The following is a 16,766-nucleotide window of genomic DNA, read 5'->3' on the forward strand; positions in this document are numbered from 1 at the left end:
CTTGTTGTAGTTATGGATGACAGCAATGTGAAGACACCCAAGAGAGGTGTCACCTGGAGTGAAAAGCCCTTTGTGCCAGAAGTGCTGTGGAGGTGTGAGTGTTGTGTTGCATGGGGTTACCTGGCAGCTACACTGATTGCTGTGAGTGTTACCATTGTACATGGCCTACAGTTTGGCTCTGCTGGGGCAGTAGCCATTTAACTAAAACATTTTGGTTTTTTTTTTCTTCCCTAAACATTGTCACTGTTCGATGCCAATCCCCTCCAGATTAAGGGAAGTGCCCAGCATATTCCCTTTTAGAAGTCAGCATTCTGAGCAATAACAACTGCTGAAAAACCTTTCTATGCGTGTAATCTCCCTCTCTTTTTCTGCCATATTTTTTCCTTTTTTTTTTTTTTTTTTTTGGTCAGAGTTCTGCAAGTACTCGCAACATAGAGGATAAGAAATGGGAATGGCACGTTTTGCTATGCAGGATAATTGTCTGTTGCCATTATTGCTCTGCACCGAACCCTTCTCATTTATGCTGAAACCATTTTGGTATGAAACAAGACTTGACACGGTCAAGCCTTTGTTATTTGGTGTCCAGGATCATCTTCCTCCAATCTTGCCCCCTTTGAGGGTTGCTGATCATTATGTGTCACTTTAAGTTATGACTTACAGTTTGTACTTAACAGATACTACACGATTAGCAGTGTTAAATGTATTTCCACACAGTTAATTTAAACATCCATTTTGCAAGTATTTATGAATTTTGTGCAATTTTTTATGCCAAATACTTCTGACTTTTATAACACTTCTGTAAGAGCTTGGAGTTAAGCCTGCAAGTCTTTTCAGTTTTGAAATTTTAGGCAGTATGTTTGTATGTATGTATGAGTCTATAAAAGCAATTATATGCTATTGTTTTCCAGATAACTCAGAGTTACTCTTGGCTGCAATGAAAAGAAGCAGTGGCATTACTGGGTATAGTTTTGAGACAAAATTAGTTCTAAATTTGCCAGTTCTCAAGTATATTCATATAAAGCCTAAACTCAATGTGCTGCATTGACAGTGTTCTCCATGAACACTTGGAAGTTTTCATGAGCCTTTCTTACTCCTTCTTTGGAAAATGAAAGTTAAATAAATGCATTAAAAAAGGATAAACTGAGTAATATAAAGGGCTGAAGGACTCAAAATCAAAGCAGGGAACAGAATGTACGTTACATAAAGGAACAGCTTTTACTGAGGAAACGATAACCCTCTGTGACTATTTAGTAGAAATACTGTGAGAAGAAATTGTTTATATTGGAACTTGCTTATAGACAGACTACGACAAATCCACTTAAATTTAATTTGAACTCCTGTGCTAAGAATAGAAATGCCATGCACAGTATGCAGTATCCTAATGGTATTTTCTAGAATCGATTATATGCCACTGTAAGACTTTTTCTTTTAAAAATACATTTAAAAGGCCAGTTTTGTTTGGGATGCTGATATTTCTAAAGTATATCTTGAAAACACTGGCTGACTGTATCACATAGATGTTGGGGATTTCCCCAAGTACTCACAGTTTTCCGATAGCATTTAGTAATTTTTGCTTTCCTGCTTGCGAACAATGAGAGAAATTTGGGGAGAGCAGTGTAGCTCCCTTTGTAAGTAGATGTCTTCAGACTGTTAAATGAATGTCTCTAGTGTGGCTGTTCAGTATGAGATAAATGGATTTCAATTTAAACATAAGACTATTCATGCTACTAGAAATGAGTGGTTCACAACCCTGGGTATGAGCGAGCACAGATGTGCTCATCTGCTTCTGAGTCACCTGGGAAAGCTACTGGCTGGTTTTGTGCCTGGGGTCCCCAACAGCAGTGTGAATTGTGCAAGACATGGCAGTGTTTTCCTTGAGGACTGTGGAAAATCATCGCTTATATGTTTTTGTTGGGTAACAGTGAACAAGCTATCTGAACTTAGCGTAAACTGAGTGTAAAGCTCATGGGTGAATTAATTCCTCCTGTGACTTGGTCTGCTTTGACGAAGGCTGATGTCCAGTTATCGAGCGTCCAGTCACGGTCTGTAATGCCAGATGCTACCCCAACCCCCCCAAACGAGTACTGCTGCTGACTGACGAGGTGAGGACTCTCCGCAGGCCGTAATGAGAGCTGAGGTGGAGGCAGAGTCACTGCTGGAGTGTCACTGCTCTTGCATGTGCAGCTCGACACTGCAGCAGGATGCAGTGCACGGATTTGGCCAAGTGCTGGTCTTTAGTGATAAATGTGGAACAGCAGACTGACAGGAGAGAGAGTTTTGGGGTAACTGGCTAAAGGACCTCGAACATTATCCAAGACAGACCAAGAAAACGACATTTCCCTGAGGTGTTTGAGCATCCTTCTCACACACAGAGATGCTGTTTGTGTGGAAGTGTTATCGATAATTGAGGCCTGCCATTTAATCTGGTAATTTCAGGACTGGTGTATTGCTTGTAGCTGTTTTCAAGTCAGTGCATTTCTGAAAAAGACACCGTTTTGTTGTTTTATTTTAACTGTAAGTATTGTAAGTGAAAAATGGCATTTCATAAAAATATTAAATACAGAACTGAAAGCAATACAGTAAAATTAGTTTTAAAACTTTGTTGGTTAAAGAAAAAAATAGTGTCATGATGTTGTGTTTATCTAGCCAAAACAAGAAGAGGATTTTTATCTGCTCTGTAAAATTACAGGTGCTTTATCTGTGAAGAATTACACTTTAGATGAAAAAAAGGAGAAAAGCGGTATTGTAGACTGATTATCATATCAAGTGTGAACTGTGCACTGTCAGAACATCTTGTTCATTTCATATAAGCAGATAACTTTTGGGGAACTCGTTCCAGGAGAGTGGGATTTTAACTTTCTCACATCCAGGCTGCATACTTTAGCAAATCCTACAATCTGGATGATAACCAAAAGAACAGTTCTGTGTTAATATAGGATTATTTCCTATAATAATAGCTTCTAAAAAAATTCCAGTAGCTTTGTAAAGCCAATAAATCATTCAGAAGCTGGAAATAAGAGTCTTTGGTAGGATTTCCAACTACTTGTTACATATTCTCTGTGGAAGACAGACTTTCTCTCAAGGGGCTGTGCTATTTATTAGACGTCAGTTTTGCTTAGTACATAAAAATAAACATAACTGACAACATAAAAATAAACATAATTGGTAACTGTTTGGTACTTCTTATCTCTTTCTTGAAGGAGGACCTAGAGCCCATTGCTTTTTGATTGTCTTTGGCATAAATCAAAGGGGTGGCTTTGCGTATAAGTCAATGTTTATTTACTGAGGGCTCACTTAGAACAGAAAAGTAACGCCATTCTGGCTGTTTCACAGATGTGTCTTCTTAGGGTGAAAACCCACTTTGAGTATAAAGTTTTTGTAAGGTGTTAATGTGTAAGAAGCTTAGGCTTTTTAGTGCATAAATGAATTTGCTAGTGTCATGGGTTTTAGCCCTTGCTGTGCAGTGAAAGAAAGGGATCTTGATTTGTGGGTCTGTGCACTGCATTTTCCCAGGTTATCCATCCATTGGCTTAATTTAAGACCATTTTCTATGAATTCTTAAATCAATACCTTTTAATTTTACAATCCTCAAAAACAGGGTTCATTTCGGTGTTTGTAAAAGACTTTGAGACTTATAGATTTGAGTTGTTCTTGGACTTTTAATTTTCTTTGTGTTATTGTTAAATACTGTACTGTTGCTTGGAGAACTCATTCATGTGCAGAAAAGCTTGCAATAGACCAAAGTTGGCATCTTTAGGCCATCGTAATGATTCAGGGTAGCTGAAATTCAGAGAATGACAAGTGTTAAATACGTTTCAAAGTATTATATGCACTGAAGTAGTGAGTACATAGATTCAGTTGGCAATGGATGGCTGAATGTGGTCCCCTCCAAATCCGATATTCTGTTTTGCAGAGACACAAGCGGCTCAAGGAATGCTTGTAAAATCTGTCTTTCATTAACAACTGCATGCTATTCTTCATTACTAATTCATCCTCAGCTTTTGCTAAATGGGTACAGAGTACTATGGAGATGTTAGTGATACTTTTCAAAATAAGGCCTTGCGAAAAAAAATCCGATGCACTCTAGAATTTTTTCCAAGGATTTTCATTCTGAGATATATCAACTTCATTTTTTTACTTCCTCTGCTATTAAATCTCATATACAATTGAACAGGAATTGGTTAAGAGGAACAAATTCCTTCCCTTGAACATTTTTGCTGAAAGTGTATTAGTATCAAAGTGGAGTATTAGAGCCTGAAGCTCAGATCTTAATCAGGAATTCTACAAAGTAATCAGTTCTGGATGGAATTTTTGTTCTGCTTGATAATATGTATTTGTACTTGGCTTTCTTGCACTTGTGTCAGCACTTTCTGAATGTATGGGGACCAGAGGATGTTGGTATTTTTTGATGGATTTTTTTTTTTTTTTCCCTCCCTGAAGATCAAATGAGATGAGTGTCTGAGCTGTTTGGAGAATCTAACTGTGTAATTACTGTTAAAGAGGTTGTCAGTGTGCTTGATAGTGATAAAGCGCAGACTTATTCCCAGCTTAGCATGAATTTACAGATAAAGGTTTAGAACAAACAGAAATTCCTGTAGTAGGCAATGAAAACCCTTGCCTTTAGTAAATAATGCTAAAAAAGAAAAATATTACCCACAACTTAGGGACGTTATCTTGCACTGCTAGCTAGAGGGGATTATTCGTATTTTTTGAGAATACCTACTTATGTATTGCATTTGAGTTTTCTCATATTTGTGTCTGATACAGCCAGTACTTACTGGTTTTTCCTCTGTTTCAGCACCCAAAGACAATGAAGAACGTGTGTTCCGGGAACGTATGCGCCCCAGAAAGCGTCAGGGTGCTGTGCGACGCAGAGTACATCAGGTTAATGGGCACAAGTTTATGGCCACCTATCTTAGACAACCAACATATTGTTCGCACTGCAGAGATTTTATATGGTATGACTTTGCTTTCTTTGCAACTTTGATTTGAAGAGTTAATATACCCTCCTGTTTTGCTGAAGTATAAGTGGTGTACAGTAGTAGTTCTTTTCCTCTTCATTTTAGTATTAAGCTGTCATCAGTTTTGCAGACGATAATAGAAGACTGTTGAACTTCCATCACAAATGTTAGAATTTGTTGTTTTCGTGTTTTTTCTTCTCTGAGCCACAAAGTTCAATCTTTTCCTGTCTAGTACACACTATAAATTCTAGGTAGACAGCCAGTCTCGTGTTTTGTAGGTCCCCAAGTGTAGATTTAGACCTAATATTAGACCTTTACATTTTGCCAAGATGACTGAATTCTTTAGGTGCTTAAGTATCACCATCTTCCTTCTAGGAAATGCCAAGCTTCTGTACATCCTACTGAAGTTAATGGAATATGGGAATATTAGACTTCTAATGACCAGGGTTTTGGGTCCTAAGTGTACAGGGTCTTTCTTATTACAGTGTATCTCAATAACTCCCTTCTAGAAATTATTTACATTGCTTTTGAGTACTCGCAATTTTCAGATAGGGAAAAGTGGTGGAGACATTCAGTTTTCAGTTATTTTTCAGCAACTCTATTGATGTTTTCCAAAGTTACCTAGAGATACTGATTTGCACCTTAATACACATAAGATCTGACGTGATCATTAATTAATATTTCTTACAAGTGTGTAACGAATCAGTCTTTCCTGCTGTGAAACCATGTGAATTGTAGATGAGCTCAACTACATTCTTCTAAGAAATGTCTGCAGGTTAGGCTTTAGGTTAGCTAAGGTGATTTCAAGCAACAATATTGGCAAATGCAATCTTCCATCTATTTAGAGGCCTGCTTGATGGCTGTTTTACCAGCTTGTGGCTTCCTTCTTTATGTACCCTTTGTCTGCTTATTTTATTATAGTAAATGTGTCTTTACTTCTGAATTCCTTTGTGGCCTGTCATCCTACCTGTTACCTCTTAGCAGCTGAAACATGGTTCCTACTTTGAACTGATCTCAGTCTAGGCATGCAGTTATCAGATGATTCATTATAAGAAGCTATTCTTTTAAACTTGTGCATGTCCAGTAAAGAGAGGAAAAAATGTTTTTCACTTAAAAAAATGTATAGTCTTCATTTTCTAAAGCACTGTTTTATTTTCAGGGGTGTAATAGGAAAACAGGGATACCAATGTCAAGGTAAGAGAAAATCTACAGGGGGACAGTTTGAATATATGTATTATGTTATAATATATAACGAATAAAATATTTTCATCAAGCATTGTATATGTACAGTGTGAAGAAATTAGCACAAGATGATCAGAATAAGTTTGTCTCACAAAAGATACAATCTTTACAGTAAGTCACAATAAAATTTTTTCAAAACTGTTCGTCTTAGGCATTGTATACAAGGTAGGGGCACAGTTAAAATCACTGAACAGCAGATCCTAGCTACCTCTTGATGCACATCCAACTAGGGGGGCATATCTGCGGATGTTGGCTTCTTCATTTTTCACTTCTTGCATTTTAAAATTGTGAATTCTTTATTCTGCTTAAGATTCTTTGTTTAAAAATGCCAGATAATTGCAAAGACTGTAATTAAATAGATGAGATAATTATAGAGGTCATCATTAGAGAAGGTTATAGCAAAGACTGCAGAAGTGCTTAATTTTCAACTCTATTTTTTCAACTCAATTTCTTGTACTCTTATTTTTTTATGCAGTCAGCTCTTGGGATCATGTTTTTCTAATTCTCATCTGAAAAGTAGAAAAAATCAAGTTAGTGATAATTTTTCAGTTACAAAACACTTGATGAAATCTCATGGTAAATAAATAAATGCAAATAATGGTTTTACATGCTATAATAAGAATTACTCTACTAACGTACAGCACAGATTTCTTGAGTTGTGATTTTTTTTTTTTTTACAGCAATGACCAAAGCTGGAAGAAAATGAAATTCATTATTTCACTCTGAAGGTTTTTTCCTTCACTTAATGACCTTGAATCCCACAGTACGATAGATCTTGCAATTTTTAATCTTATCTGTCATATCTGCAAATGTTATTCATTGATTAAGTAATCATTACGAATATTGACAAAGCATTTTTGCCTCCTGAAACATTTTACTGTTATCAGATTATGATAATGTGTTACAGAAAGCATGTTTGACTTTGTTTTTTCTGTTCTTTGACTTTTACAATGAGTTACCTTTATGTCTTTTTTCCTCTGGAAGCTCTTCAGACAGGAATTCTTTTGCCGTTGCGTTTCGTAGAACGTGGAGATCATGGACTTTAGCAGATAAAGAAATAAAATCTGTAAAAAATGAGAAAAATTGTGGTTAATATTTCAGAAGGTAATTTGTGGTTTTACATACTGAGATTTTGTCAGATATGCTTTAGATCTTTGTAAATCCATTGGTCTCTCAAAAGTCTGTTATCTTCTGCCTTTGTAAGCCAGACTTACTTCATAGGACTCACCAAGTCACCGGTTACTTGCTGCCTTTCAAGTCGCAGCATTTCTGGTCTTCTGAGTTCAGTCTTTTGCTTTAAAATCAATCTTCATAAAAACTCATTCTTTTTTTCTGTTTTTTGGTTATAGTTTGCACTTGTGTAGTCCACAAGAGATGCCATGAACTTATAATAACGAAGTGTGCTGGCTTGAAAAAACAGGAAACTCACGATGAGGTAAATGTTTATAAAATAAATTTTTCTAGGTTAAACTCCATCTTTCATCTGTTCAAAGTAGTGTCATCTCCTCTGTTTAATCAATAAATGTTAGACTTTTTTGTGCCATTCTGATTGTCTTGTGATATGGCATTTACTTTGGAATGACAGATCCCCATTTACATGGGAATTATTATACAGCAATTTATTTCTAACTACTAAACTTTTTATAACATCTGAATGCTTAAGGTCTCAGTGAGCTCCTTCCACTCCTTTTCATTTTTAACATTCTTTGTTCCTGAGTTAATACAACTTTAGTCATTTTAATTCAAAAGAAGTGGGATGGGACCCTTTATCCCTTAACTGCAATTTGTGTGGCTGAGTCATTAGCAGCTGATAGGATAGGCAGTATGTTTTAGTATCTTGGATCAACATAGAAGACCACCCAGAATTTTCTTGCAAAGTCTCACCTCAACAAAGACTGCATCCAAACTGTCAAAATGTAGAACAAAAGCCATCCATGTGCTGAAGAAAGCCCATGGATATTGTATAAGACAGTAGTGATAACACAAGGTACTGCGCAGCTAACAGGTTTTCCAGCATAATTACTCCCGAACTCTAACAAGCTTTTGTTCCATATTAATGGAATTAACAGAATATGTGCTTTATGTTATCATGCATTTAAATAAATGAAGACATCACCTGAAAATGATATTAGCTGCCTTCAGAACCATACTGTTAGGGAGGTAAATATATCTACCAACAGCACGTTCAGCTGTGCATAAGAAGAGAAAACAAAGCAATCCTTTCACTTGGGTTAAAGGTCTCTTTCAGCTAAGATGGCCCTTTTAGGCTTGGTTAGGAAATTAATGTTAATTTCTGTGGATAGTCATACACCAGGGAGTGATGTGGCTGCTGTAGTGGTCAGCTCCCTTGGACTCCTCAGGTTTGGGGTATCCTTTTATGGCTGGGTTGATAGGGAACAATTGGGGAGGGGGGTGGGGTTTATGGTTTTTTGAATAGTTGCAGCCCTCAACTGTAACCAGTGAATGCTTTACCTTATACAGCAGTTTTTTGTTTGTTTGTGTTTTAACAGAAAAGCTAATGTTTGTTCACTGTCCTGTTCTGTTTTGTGCAACAGCAAATGCCTACTATCTTTCACTATAGGATTAGATGAGGTAGTCTGTGAGTAATCCCAGTTCCTTGGCCACACAGAAAAAGTACATTTCTTAGTTTTCTTTGTTAAAAACCTACATTTACGTGCTTGAAAAAGCCTAGTTTTAAATTACAAATCAGAGTTGTATGTAATGACAGTTTTAAGTCACTCTTTGATATGAATTTGACTGAGACATTAACTGATCTCATTCTTCCTGTGCAATTCACTACCATTTTTCTACTGGAAGCATTCTCTAATATCTGGTTCACAACCAGGATTTTACATCCGAAACTTAAGGATGTGATAAAGGATTGTGTTTGGCTAGTGCTGTTTTTGCATAGTACTCACAGGAAGATACAAAATCTTGCATAGATTTATATTCCCAGGCTCCAGACTGGTGGAGACTTGTATGCTTTGCTGATATAATGCTCTCATTGTTTAGAAGGGGTACTAGATCACTGGAGGGAAGCCAGCGGTAATAGGAAAGGAAAGGAAAAACACGGAAATAAATCCCCTGCTATGCAGTGGCCACTTTAAAAACTTACCAACGACATCCTTTAATTAATAAGTAATCTTACCTTGGAATCCCTGAACACAATTTATCATTGTCATTTTCATAATCTAAAGAAGAGTGGGATATGAAAAGGTAATGGGGTTGTGGTGCATTTCTTTTTCTTGGTCCTGTATTACTTTGGCCTCCTGCTCCTAAAACAATTGGGAGTGACTTCCTTGCCTTGCATGTTAAGAGATCTTTTCTGATAGCTATGTATTTGTTGTTCCCAGAAGTACTAGGAAGTAGACTTTAGTCTTTATCTCTTGGGCCACAGCAGCCCTTCGCCCTCCTTTTTTCCCCAACGAAAGTAGTGAGAACTCTGGAGCTGGAGTATATCTAATGCAAAGATCATCATCTGAGCACAGACCTATTTCAGCTTGTTTGAATTCTGTGTGGTTTCAATACATAACAGGGCCTCGACATACACTGATTATAAAGAAATTGATTAGTATGAAATGTGCTGTACTCTCCTTTTTCAGCAAGTGGGATCCCAGCGTTTCAGTGTCAACATGCCTCACAAGTTCAGCATTCACAATTACAAAGTGCCCACCTTCTGTGACCACTGTGGTTCATTGCTATGGGGTCTTTTGAGACAAGGTTTACAATGCAAAGGTAAGGATTACCACTTCAGAGCTTTTCTTTTTCTTTGTGAGTGACTTGCAGACTTGGAAAGACTTCAAGTTATTCTGTAGTTTGCAGCATGTACAGAAATTAATAGACAGTAAATAGCAGACGGCTGTAGGGGTTGCCATCATGGTTAGAAAATGGTCCTTTACCCTGGATGCAACACCAGCCAATAACAGATGCAGAGGACAGAGGTGCAGAAACACATTTCGCGCTCGCTGCTGTGTAGGTTTATTGCCACACAGGAAATAAGGAGTTGACAGAAAATTAAGAGCATGAGAGTTTACATCCCTTCAGCTTATATGCCTTTTGTTTTCAGGTTTGTGGTGATGGTTGTTAAACATTTCAAACATCATTATTCCAGCTACTTTTCACTTTAATACCATCTTCAAAAATTACTATTATGTAGAACCAGTCCTGAGTGCCCATATCCAGAATAGGTATTCTGATACCTCGCTAAATCATCCTTTGTGATGGTCTGCTAGCCCCTCTGTTTGAGAAAACAAAGGATTCATTATGTTCTGCAGCTTAAGGACTGTGTACTCTGTACAGTAACTGTATATGAAGTTACTCCTAGAAGGTGCCTTCATGTCATTTTGGCTGACTAGCAGAAATAGTTGGTTCCATACATCCTTGTTTCAAGCAGATCTATATATTCTAAATGGGGGAGAAAACAGTACAAACACTTGCAAAGGAAAGTAATATTTTAGAAATAGTGAATAAAATACTTCAATTAGTGGGTTGATGGGAATGATCTTATGAAAATTATGAGATTCTTGGAAAGTAGTACCTAATGGAATTATATGCATTTTCATTTTGTTACACCTTTAAAAATGGGTAGGTCCTTTTCCATAAATACAAAAATTGTGTTATGTACATTTCTCAACTGCAGAAACATGGAGTCACATGTATATGTATAAACATGTAATCTATGAAATATATCCTTTGCAGTATTTAAGATGAGACATAACTATAGGTGAAGGTCAGACCTAATGTTTCGTGTCACAAATTGCTGAGCAGCAAGGGAAAGAAGAAATTTCTTTCATGGCAAAGTGATACACAGTGAGAGTGTTCTGAAGTTCAAGCCTTCCCTTGTGATTCTAGCTAGTGAGCGGTGATAAAATGTTAGACTCTAAATACTGTAGCTTTACTACTATTGAGATTTTGTTCAAATGCTCTCTTAATTATGGTGGAGGTACGTTCAGAGGATTTTCAATTAAACCTGATTTTTTTTCTCTCTTTCATTTTTAATCAGAGCTATAGTATCTCTCCACTTCATCTGTGAATATGTTAGTTCACTTTCATATTCTTTCTCAAGTACCATAGTGGTTCATTTGCTCTTAACTGTACAAAGTAATGTTATTTCTCATATGTATGCATTTGCTGTGTAGCAGATGCATAGAAACAATGTTCATAAAATTAGTGCCTATAAAAATGCAGTATCTGCATGAAATCTAGAACTCACCTGAGAGGGAAATGTCATTTTCTCTGTGCTTTGTTTTCTCTCTTAACAAGAGCTGAACAATGCTTCCTTCTTCAGAGATGTACTTGGTTGCCCAGTGACGTTATTAACACCGTGAAAAGTGTATTGCAGAGGTTTATTCTTCTGCTGGTTTTTTTACTGTTTATTCCTGTACTTCTTTTCACAAAATATGTTCATGAAGTTGGACTGCAGGAAGATTTTGCGTTACTTCAAGGAGTTCAGTTCCTCAGTGTCCACTGTTATGGATTGTAGGTCAAACATTTTACTTGCCACTGAACTTTTGTCACCAAATATACATGTGCTGAAAATCCCATGTGTAGCAATTTCTTTTTGCTTTTCTTGTGAGCTGAAACATACTTGAAAAGGAAAGGCACCTGCTTTCTGAAGTGCATGGTTACTGCTGCAGATAGACAGTGCCTGTGTATAGTCTCAGAGGCAAATGTGGTTTGTTTCTTTAGGGCTTATACAGTGAAAGCATCGTTGGTGAACAATATAGTGAAATGCAGCTTTATAAATACAGACTTTTTTGATTTTATTTCTCTGAAAAGTAATGAAGCGAGTAATTTGAGCAATTGAATGTTAATCTAGTATTTAATTACACTTGCAGTTTTGCTTGCTTTATGCCTTGCTCCGCAAGAGGGCAGTGAAGTCATAAAATATGTCATCTGCTCCTAACAAATCCATGCTATGCTATTTTTAATGTAGCTATCTTCTTCCCCACTACCCCATAACCTGGAATTGATGTAACCTTTTCCTCCTTTTACTAGTATACTTGTTTCAAGAGGTGGTATTTAAAAGAAATAGCTTAGTAAATGGGTTGACATCTAAAGAGAATGTCTAACAGTGCTAAAGACTTTTATTAAAATTTAAAACACTGTTGGTTTTATGCCTGCCTACAGTAGGAGTTAATCTACTTGAGTAAAATAGAGTAAGAAGCAATAATAGATGAGGAACTAATGTTGTGCTCTCAGTATGAGAGCAGGAGTGACCTGCTAAAATACAAGCTTTGAAGGACTTTTCTTCTAATTCAAATTCTATTTAAGATTTACAGTATCATTAGATTTTTTCATTTGTTCCTGTGTCTGTTCTGGGTACTGTGTGAAAACACTGTTCTCCATTATCATAGCAGAAGAATGATTACCAGGTTAATAATTTTATATTAGCATTGAAGTGTCACTGCAAATCCAGCTAAGTGTTTTTCTACTGAAATTATATTTATTTTAAAAAGTTATTGGCAGGTCCAATAAGGTCTTATTTAAGTAAGACAAGTGCATGCCAAGTCAGTATTTAATTTACTCTATTACTTTACATTTCATTGCAGTTTGCAAGATGAATGTACATCGACGCTGTGAAACAAATGTGGCACCAAACTGTGGAGTGGATGCTAGAGGCATAGCTAAAGTTCTTGCAGATCTTGGAGTCACTCCAGATAAGATCACTAATAGTGGGCAGAGGAGGAAAAAGGTATGGCTGTTTTGTAGCTGTGCTAGTTGGGGTTCAATCTCACTGACTTGACTTGCACAAGAATTTTTTTTAAGTCCATACAGAACTAAGACTTTCGCTTTTGATTTATAAGTGCAAATCATCTGTTCAGAATTTTGATACAAAATTTATTTTGATCTGCTACAATTTTGCAAACCTGGAGCCTGTACAGAGTCTGGAAGGATTTCCCTTTTTAATTTTGAGGAAGGAGATTTGACAAAGAGACAGTGTCTGACACAACAGTTCATAAAAACATAAATGTCTCTTTGACTCAGAATTGACATCAGATTAATTGATTGATTGAGACACAGCACTACTCCATAGGATTGTAGATGCTGATAAATGAGCAGTGTGCTGTTTCTCATGAAGAGGAGCTGTTGCCAGATGATGGTTCCAGAGTTGTTACCACTATTATAGGAAGAACTAGGTTATTCTAGAAATAAACAGCGTAGGTGATCCCAAGTACATGCAAAGCTGATGGAGTTATTATAGATTGGTAATATGTATCCTGGATCAGATTTTGGCCATGCTTTCTATTTCTATTTGCATGATTGTGACAACAGACCCATTGCTCTCACTTACAGAAATACACAATTTTTACCATAATTTCTTAAAACGTTGACACTTGGTTCTCTTAATTTTCCTGATTATTGCACACTTGGATCCCATGTACACTGTTTTAAAATGTTACAGAACATAGAAAACTCAGGAATAAGTTAATTGATCTGTGACTCCTGGGAAAAGATGTCATGTTGTTACTGCACGAGTTAGTTTGCAGTGCTTGCTGATACTTGTTGTAGTTAAATGTATTTACTGGATAGATTTCTACAGAGACTCATGGTGGCTGTTCAAAACTTTCCCACTCGCTGGGTATGCTTATTACATTTATTTCATCTCAAGAACCGATTTCTCTTTAAACTGCCAGTTCATACTCTTTATATTATGGTCTCCATTTGATGTGATGCCATCTACTGTATGGTTGAGGTCCTGCCAGTGAGATTCTATAGGGGTAGAACATCTTCACTTTCCTTCATACTTCTACTTGTGAATTAATGTTGTTAAATTAAATTTCTGCTTAGCATGGGAGGATCTCATAACTGAGTACCCCTTTTGGAATTGTTCTTAGCTAATTGCAGGTGCAGAGACTCAACCACCAGTTCCTGGAAGTGCATCATCAGAAGAAGATAGGTCAAAGTCAGCACCAACTTCTCCATGTGATCAAGGTCGAACATCTCTTTTTATTTCCTGACATATATATTGTCATGTATTTTCCTTCTTTATAAGGAGTAAAAAAGCTATCAGCCCCAGCCTCTGTAGAATCAAATCAACGAAGTAGTTACCACCAGAAAATGAAGCACTTAAAGTTATGAACTGCAAAAACTTTAAAAGGCCTGCTTCTCATTTTGTTTAAATCTGTGAAATTAAGTGGCTTTTAAAGTGAAAATTATAAAACAGTCATCTTAACAATATTTTAAGTTTACTAGATGAGTCCTTGCCTAACCAAATACCTTTACGTACGAGGTTATATATTCTATTGTAAGAGTGAGAACACTTTAAGTAGTACCACAGAACCTGAGAGTGCCTTTATTTATGTGAAAAACCTCTATCTATTAAGTTTTTGAGATAAAATTGCGTCCTTAAAATTCCATATTGAATATTTGTGATAATAAAAACTCCTGTCCAGTTAGGCTATGCTACCATGTCTAGGTGGTCTCTAGAGGCTTCGTAAGACCATGTTTCAGTTTTCACTGATATGACCTGATTTCATTGAGCTGAACAGCCTAACTGACAGGACTTGTATGTCAGCAGCACTTTTTGAATCTGATCTGATTGTTATTTTTAAAAATCAGAAGTCTGTAAGGTATCTTATGTGTGTAAACTGATGAATGAAAAATCTACACCAAGACATAAGAAGATGGATACTTTTATGTCAAATTCTTTGAAAATTGTTTACAGTTGAGAAATTTCTCAGCCTTATTTTTAGGGAAGACACTTCCAAAGCTCTATGGTAATAAGTACTGTAAAACTCTGAGTCCAGAACTGATTTAAATTTATGAACCTTTTGGTTTCGCAAACAGTATTTTGGTTAAATAATAGCTTTTAAATATCTGATGTTTTGCTTAAAATAAGAACAAAGAATTTGTCTAAATTCTCTCTTAAATTTCACTTTTGTAACTGCCCAGTAAAGTTGTTGCTTCCAAGGCCATCAGGCAGAAGTACTATGCAAGACCTTGAGGCAGACCCTGAGGTCCATTAGTTGCCAGGACTCTCTGTGTTTAACACTGAGAAACCGTCAGAACCATTTAGCAGATCTACACAATTTCTGCTTGAAGCGGCACTAGGAAGTGGTCAAATACTTTATTGGCAGCCATCTGATAACAGCTGGAGCTGAGTAAGATGCTCCATTCATGTTGACTTCAAGGACTCGGATGCCCAGCTATCCTTTGAACTTTTGAAGATACAACTCTAAAATACTTAAGCAGGAAGATGAGTAAGTGCTGCAGGAAGATAGAGGTATTCAAAACAAACTACTTCTCTGTGGTAAAGGAACACCCAAAATCACTAAAACAACTATTTGGCTACCATTCTGACTTATCTTTCAAGTCTTGGATATGTCATTCTCTTAGGTTCATTTTAAAAAGCCACCCTTCCTGTTAGAGCAGGGTTTTGGCTGATTACTGTAAGGTGGAGAAAGCAGTTTGCTAAATATGTATTCTTAACCACAGAATGCTCTATACAGCATTTGAGGATGATGAATGTCCCTTCCCAAAACGGATACAGACTAATGCGGGCTGTTTTTCTGATGGCTGGTTAAAATTAACACTTTTTTCCCTCACATTTCCCCAGAAATCAAAGAGCTGGAAAACAACATTAGGAAAGCGTTATCATTTGACAATCGGGGAGAGGAACACAGAGCAACAGCTACCACGTCAACAGACAACCAGCTTAACAAACCTGGGGAGAACGGTGAAAATGGGGAGGTCAAACAGGCCCAGACCAAGCGAATAGGCCTTGAAGAGTTCAACTTCATCAAAGTATTAGGGAAAGGCAGCTTTGGCAAGGTGGGTAGCTTTTTTTTTTTTTTAACTGATGTGTAGGCTTTTTTTGACTGTACTGCTTTGAAAGTATTCTGAAAGTGACATTCAGGAAGTGCTTCCGCCCTAGGGGTTTCCTTTTACCCATTGGATAAAAGCAGCTTTTACCCCAAAGATCAGGAATATCAGCCTCCTGATCAGCTGGTATTTTCTGTGCTTTAGCTCACTTTGTTAACTAGGGTCAAGCCTTTTGAAACAAAATGTCAGTGTTTCACTATTTCAGGATATTGGTAATGAAGACGTACATACAGTTACGTACATACTGTTCAAAAAGATAATTAGTTGTGGTCAAGCAGGAAGAATCAGCCAAGGAATAATGCTGTGGAGTTCTGAGTTCATTCCCTTTCTAGATAATACCCGGTTCAAGTTCACTTATTTCATAGAACACTTTGTGTGCTTGTTTTTCCTCAGTGGGTATGTTCAGTGCTGGAGGAAGCAGAACTTGAGCATTTCCACTCAGATACGATGAGTGCAAGAGACTCAGCTGCCCAAAATACCATGTATGCAGCAAAGATGTAACTCACCAGATACCTTCCCACAGTAGGGAATTGATGAGGGTGGAAGGGGCATTGCTCTATTTACAGGGCTTATAGCTTTTCTTTTCATAGTGCTGTGTACCATGGAATCAAAGAGTGCTGAATCAAAGTGGAATGAAATGTGAATCTGTTTCACAAGTACACTCTTCCTTCCTTGATATATGGGAACTGAGGATGCAGGGGAACAGAACTGAAGCAATTCTTTTGTCTCCCTGTTTTC

The 16,766-nt window shown here is 36.9% G+C and overlaps 1 protein-coding gene across 1 annotated transcript in view; it reads left to right on the top strand.

Moving 5' to 3' along the window:
* Nucleotides 1-16,766, top strand: part of PRKCE (protein kinase C epsilon) — a 308,151-nt gene that overhangs the window by 191,004 nt on the left and 100,381 nt on the right. The window contains exons 3-9 of the mRNA XM_068425548.1: nt 4,799-4,958; nt 6,121-6,155; nt 7,553-7,638; nt 9,806-9,938; nt 12,755-12,897; nt 14,042-14,138; nt 15,763-15,977. Coding sequence (XP_068281649.1) covers nt 4,799-4,958; nt 6,121-6,155; nt 7,553-7,638; nt 9,806-9,938; nt 12,755-12,897; nt 14,042-14,138; nt 15,763-15,977 — 869 coding nt within the window. The remainder of the gene's footprint in view (nt 1-4,798; nt 4,959-6,120; nt 6,156-7,552; nt 7,639-9,805; nt 9,939-12,754; nt 12,898-14,041; nt 14,139-15,762; nt 15,978-16,766) is intronic.

This window comes from Nyctibius grandis, chromosome 1 (genome assembly GCF_013368605.1).
Source record: "Nyctibius grandis isolate bNycGra1 chromosome 1, bNycGra1.pri, whole genome shotgun sequence".
NCBI classification, from domain to species: domain Eukaryota; kingdom Metazoa; phylum Chordata; class Aves; order Nyctibiiformes; family Nyctibiidae; genus Nyctibius; species Nyctibius grandis.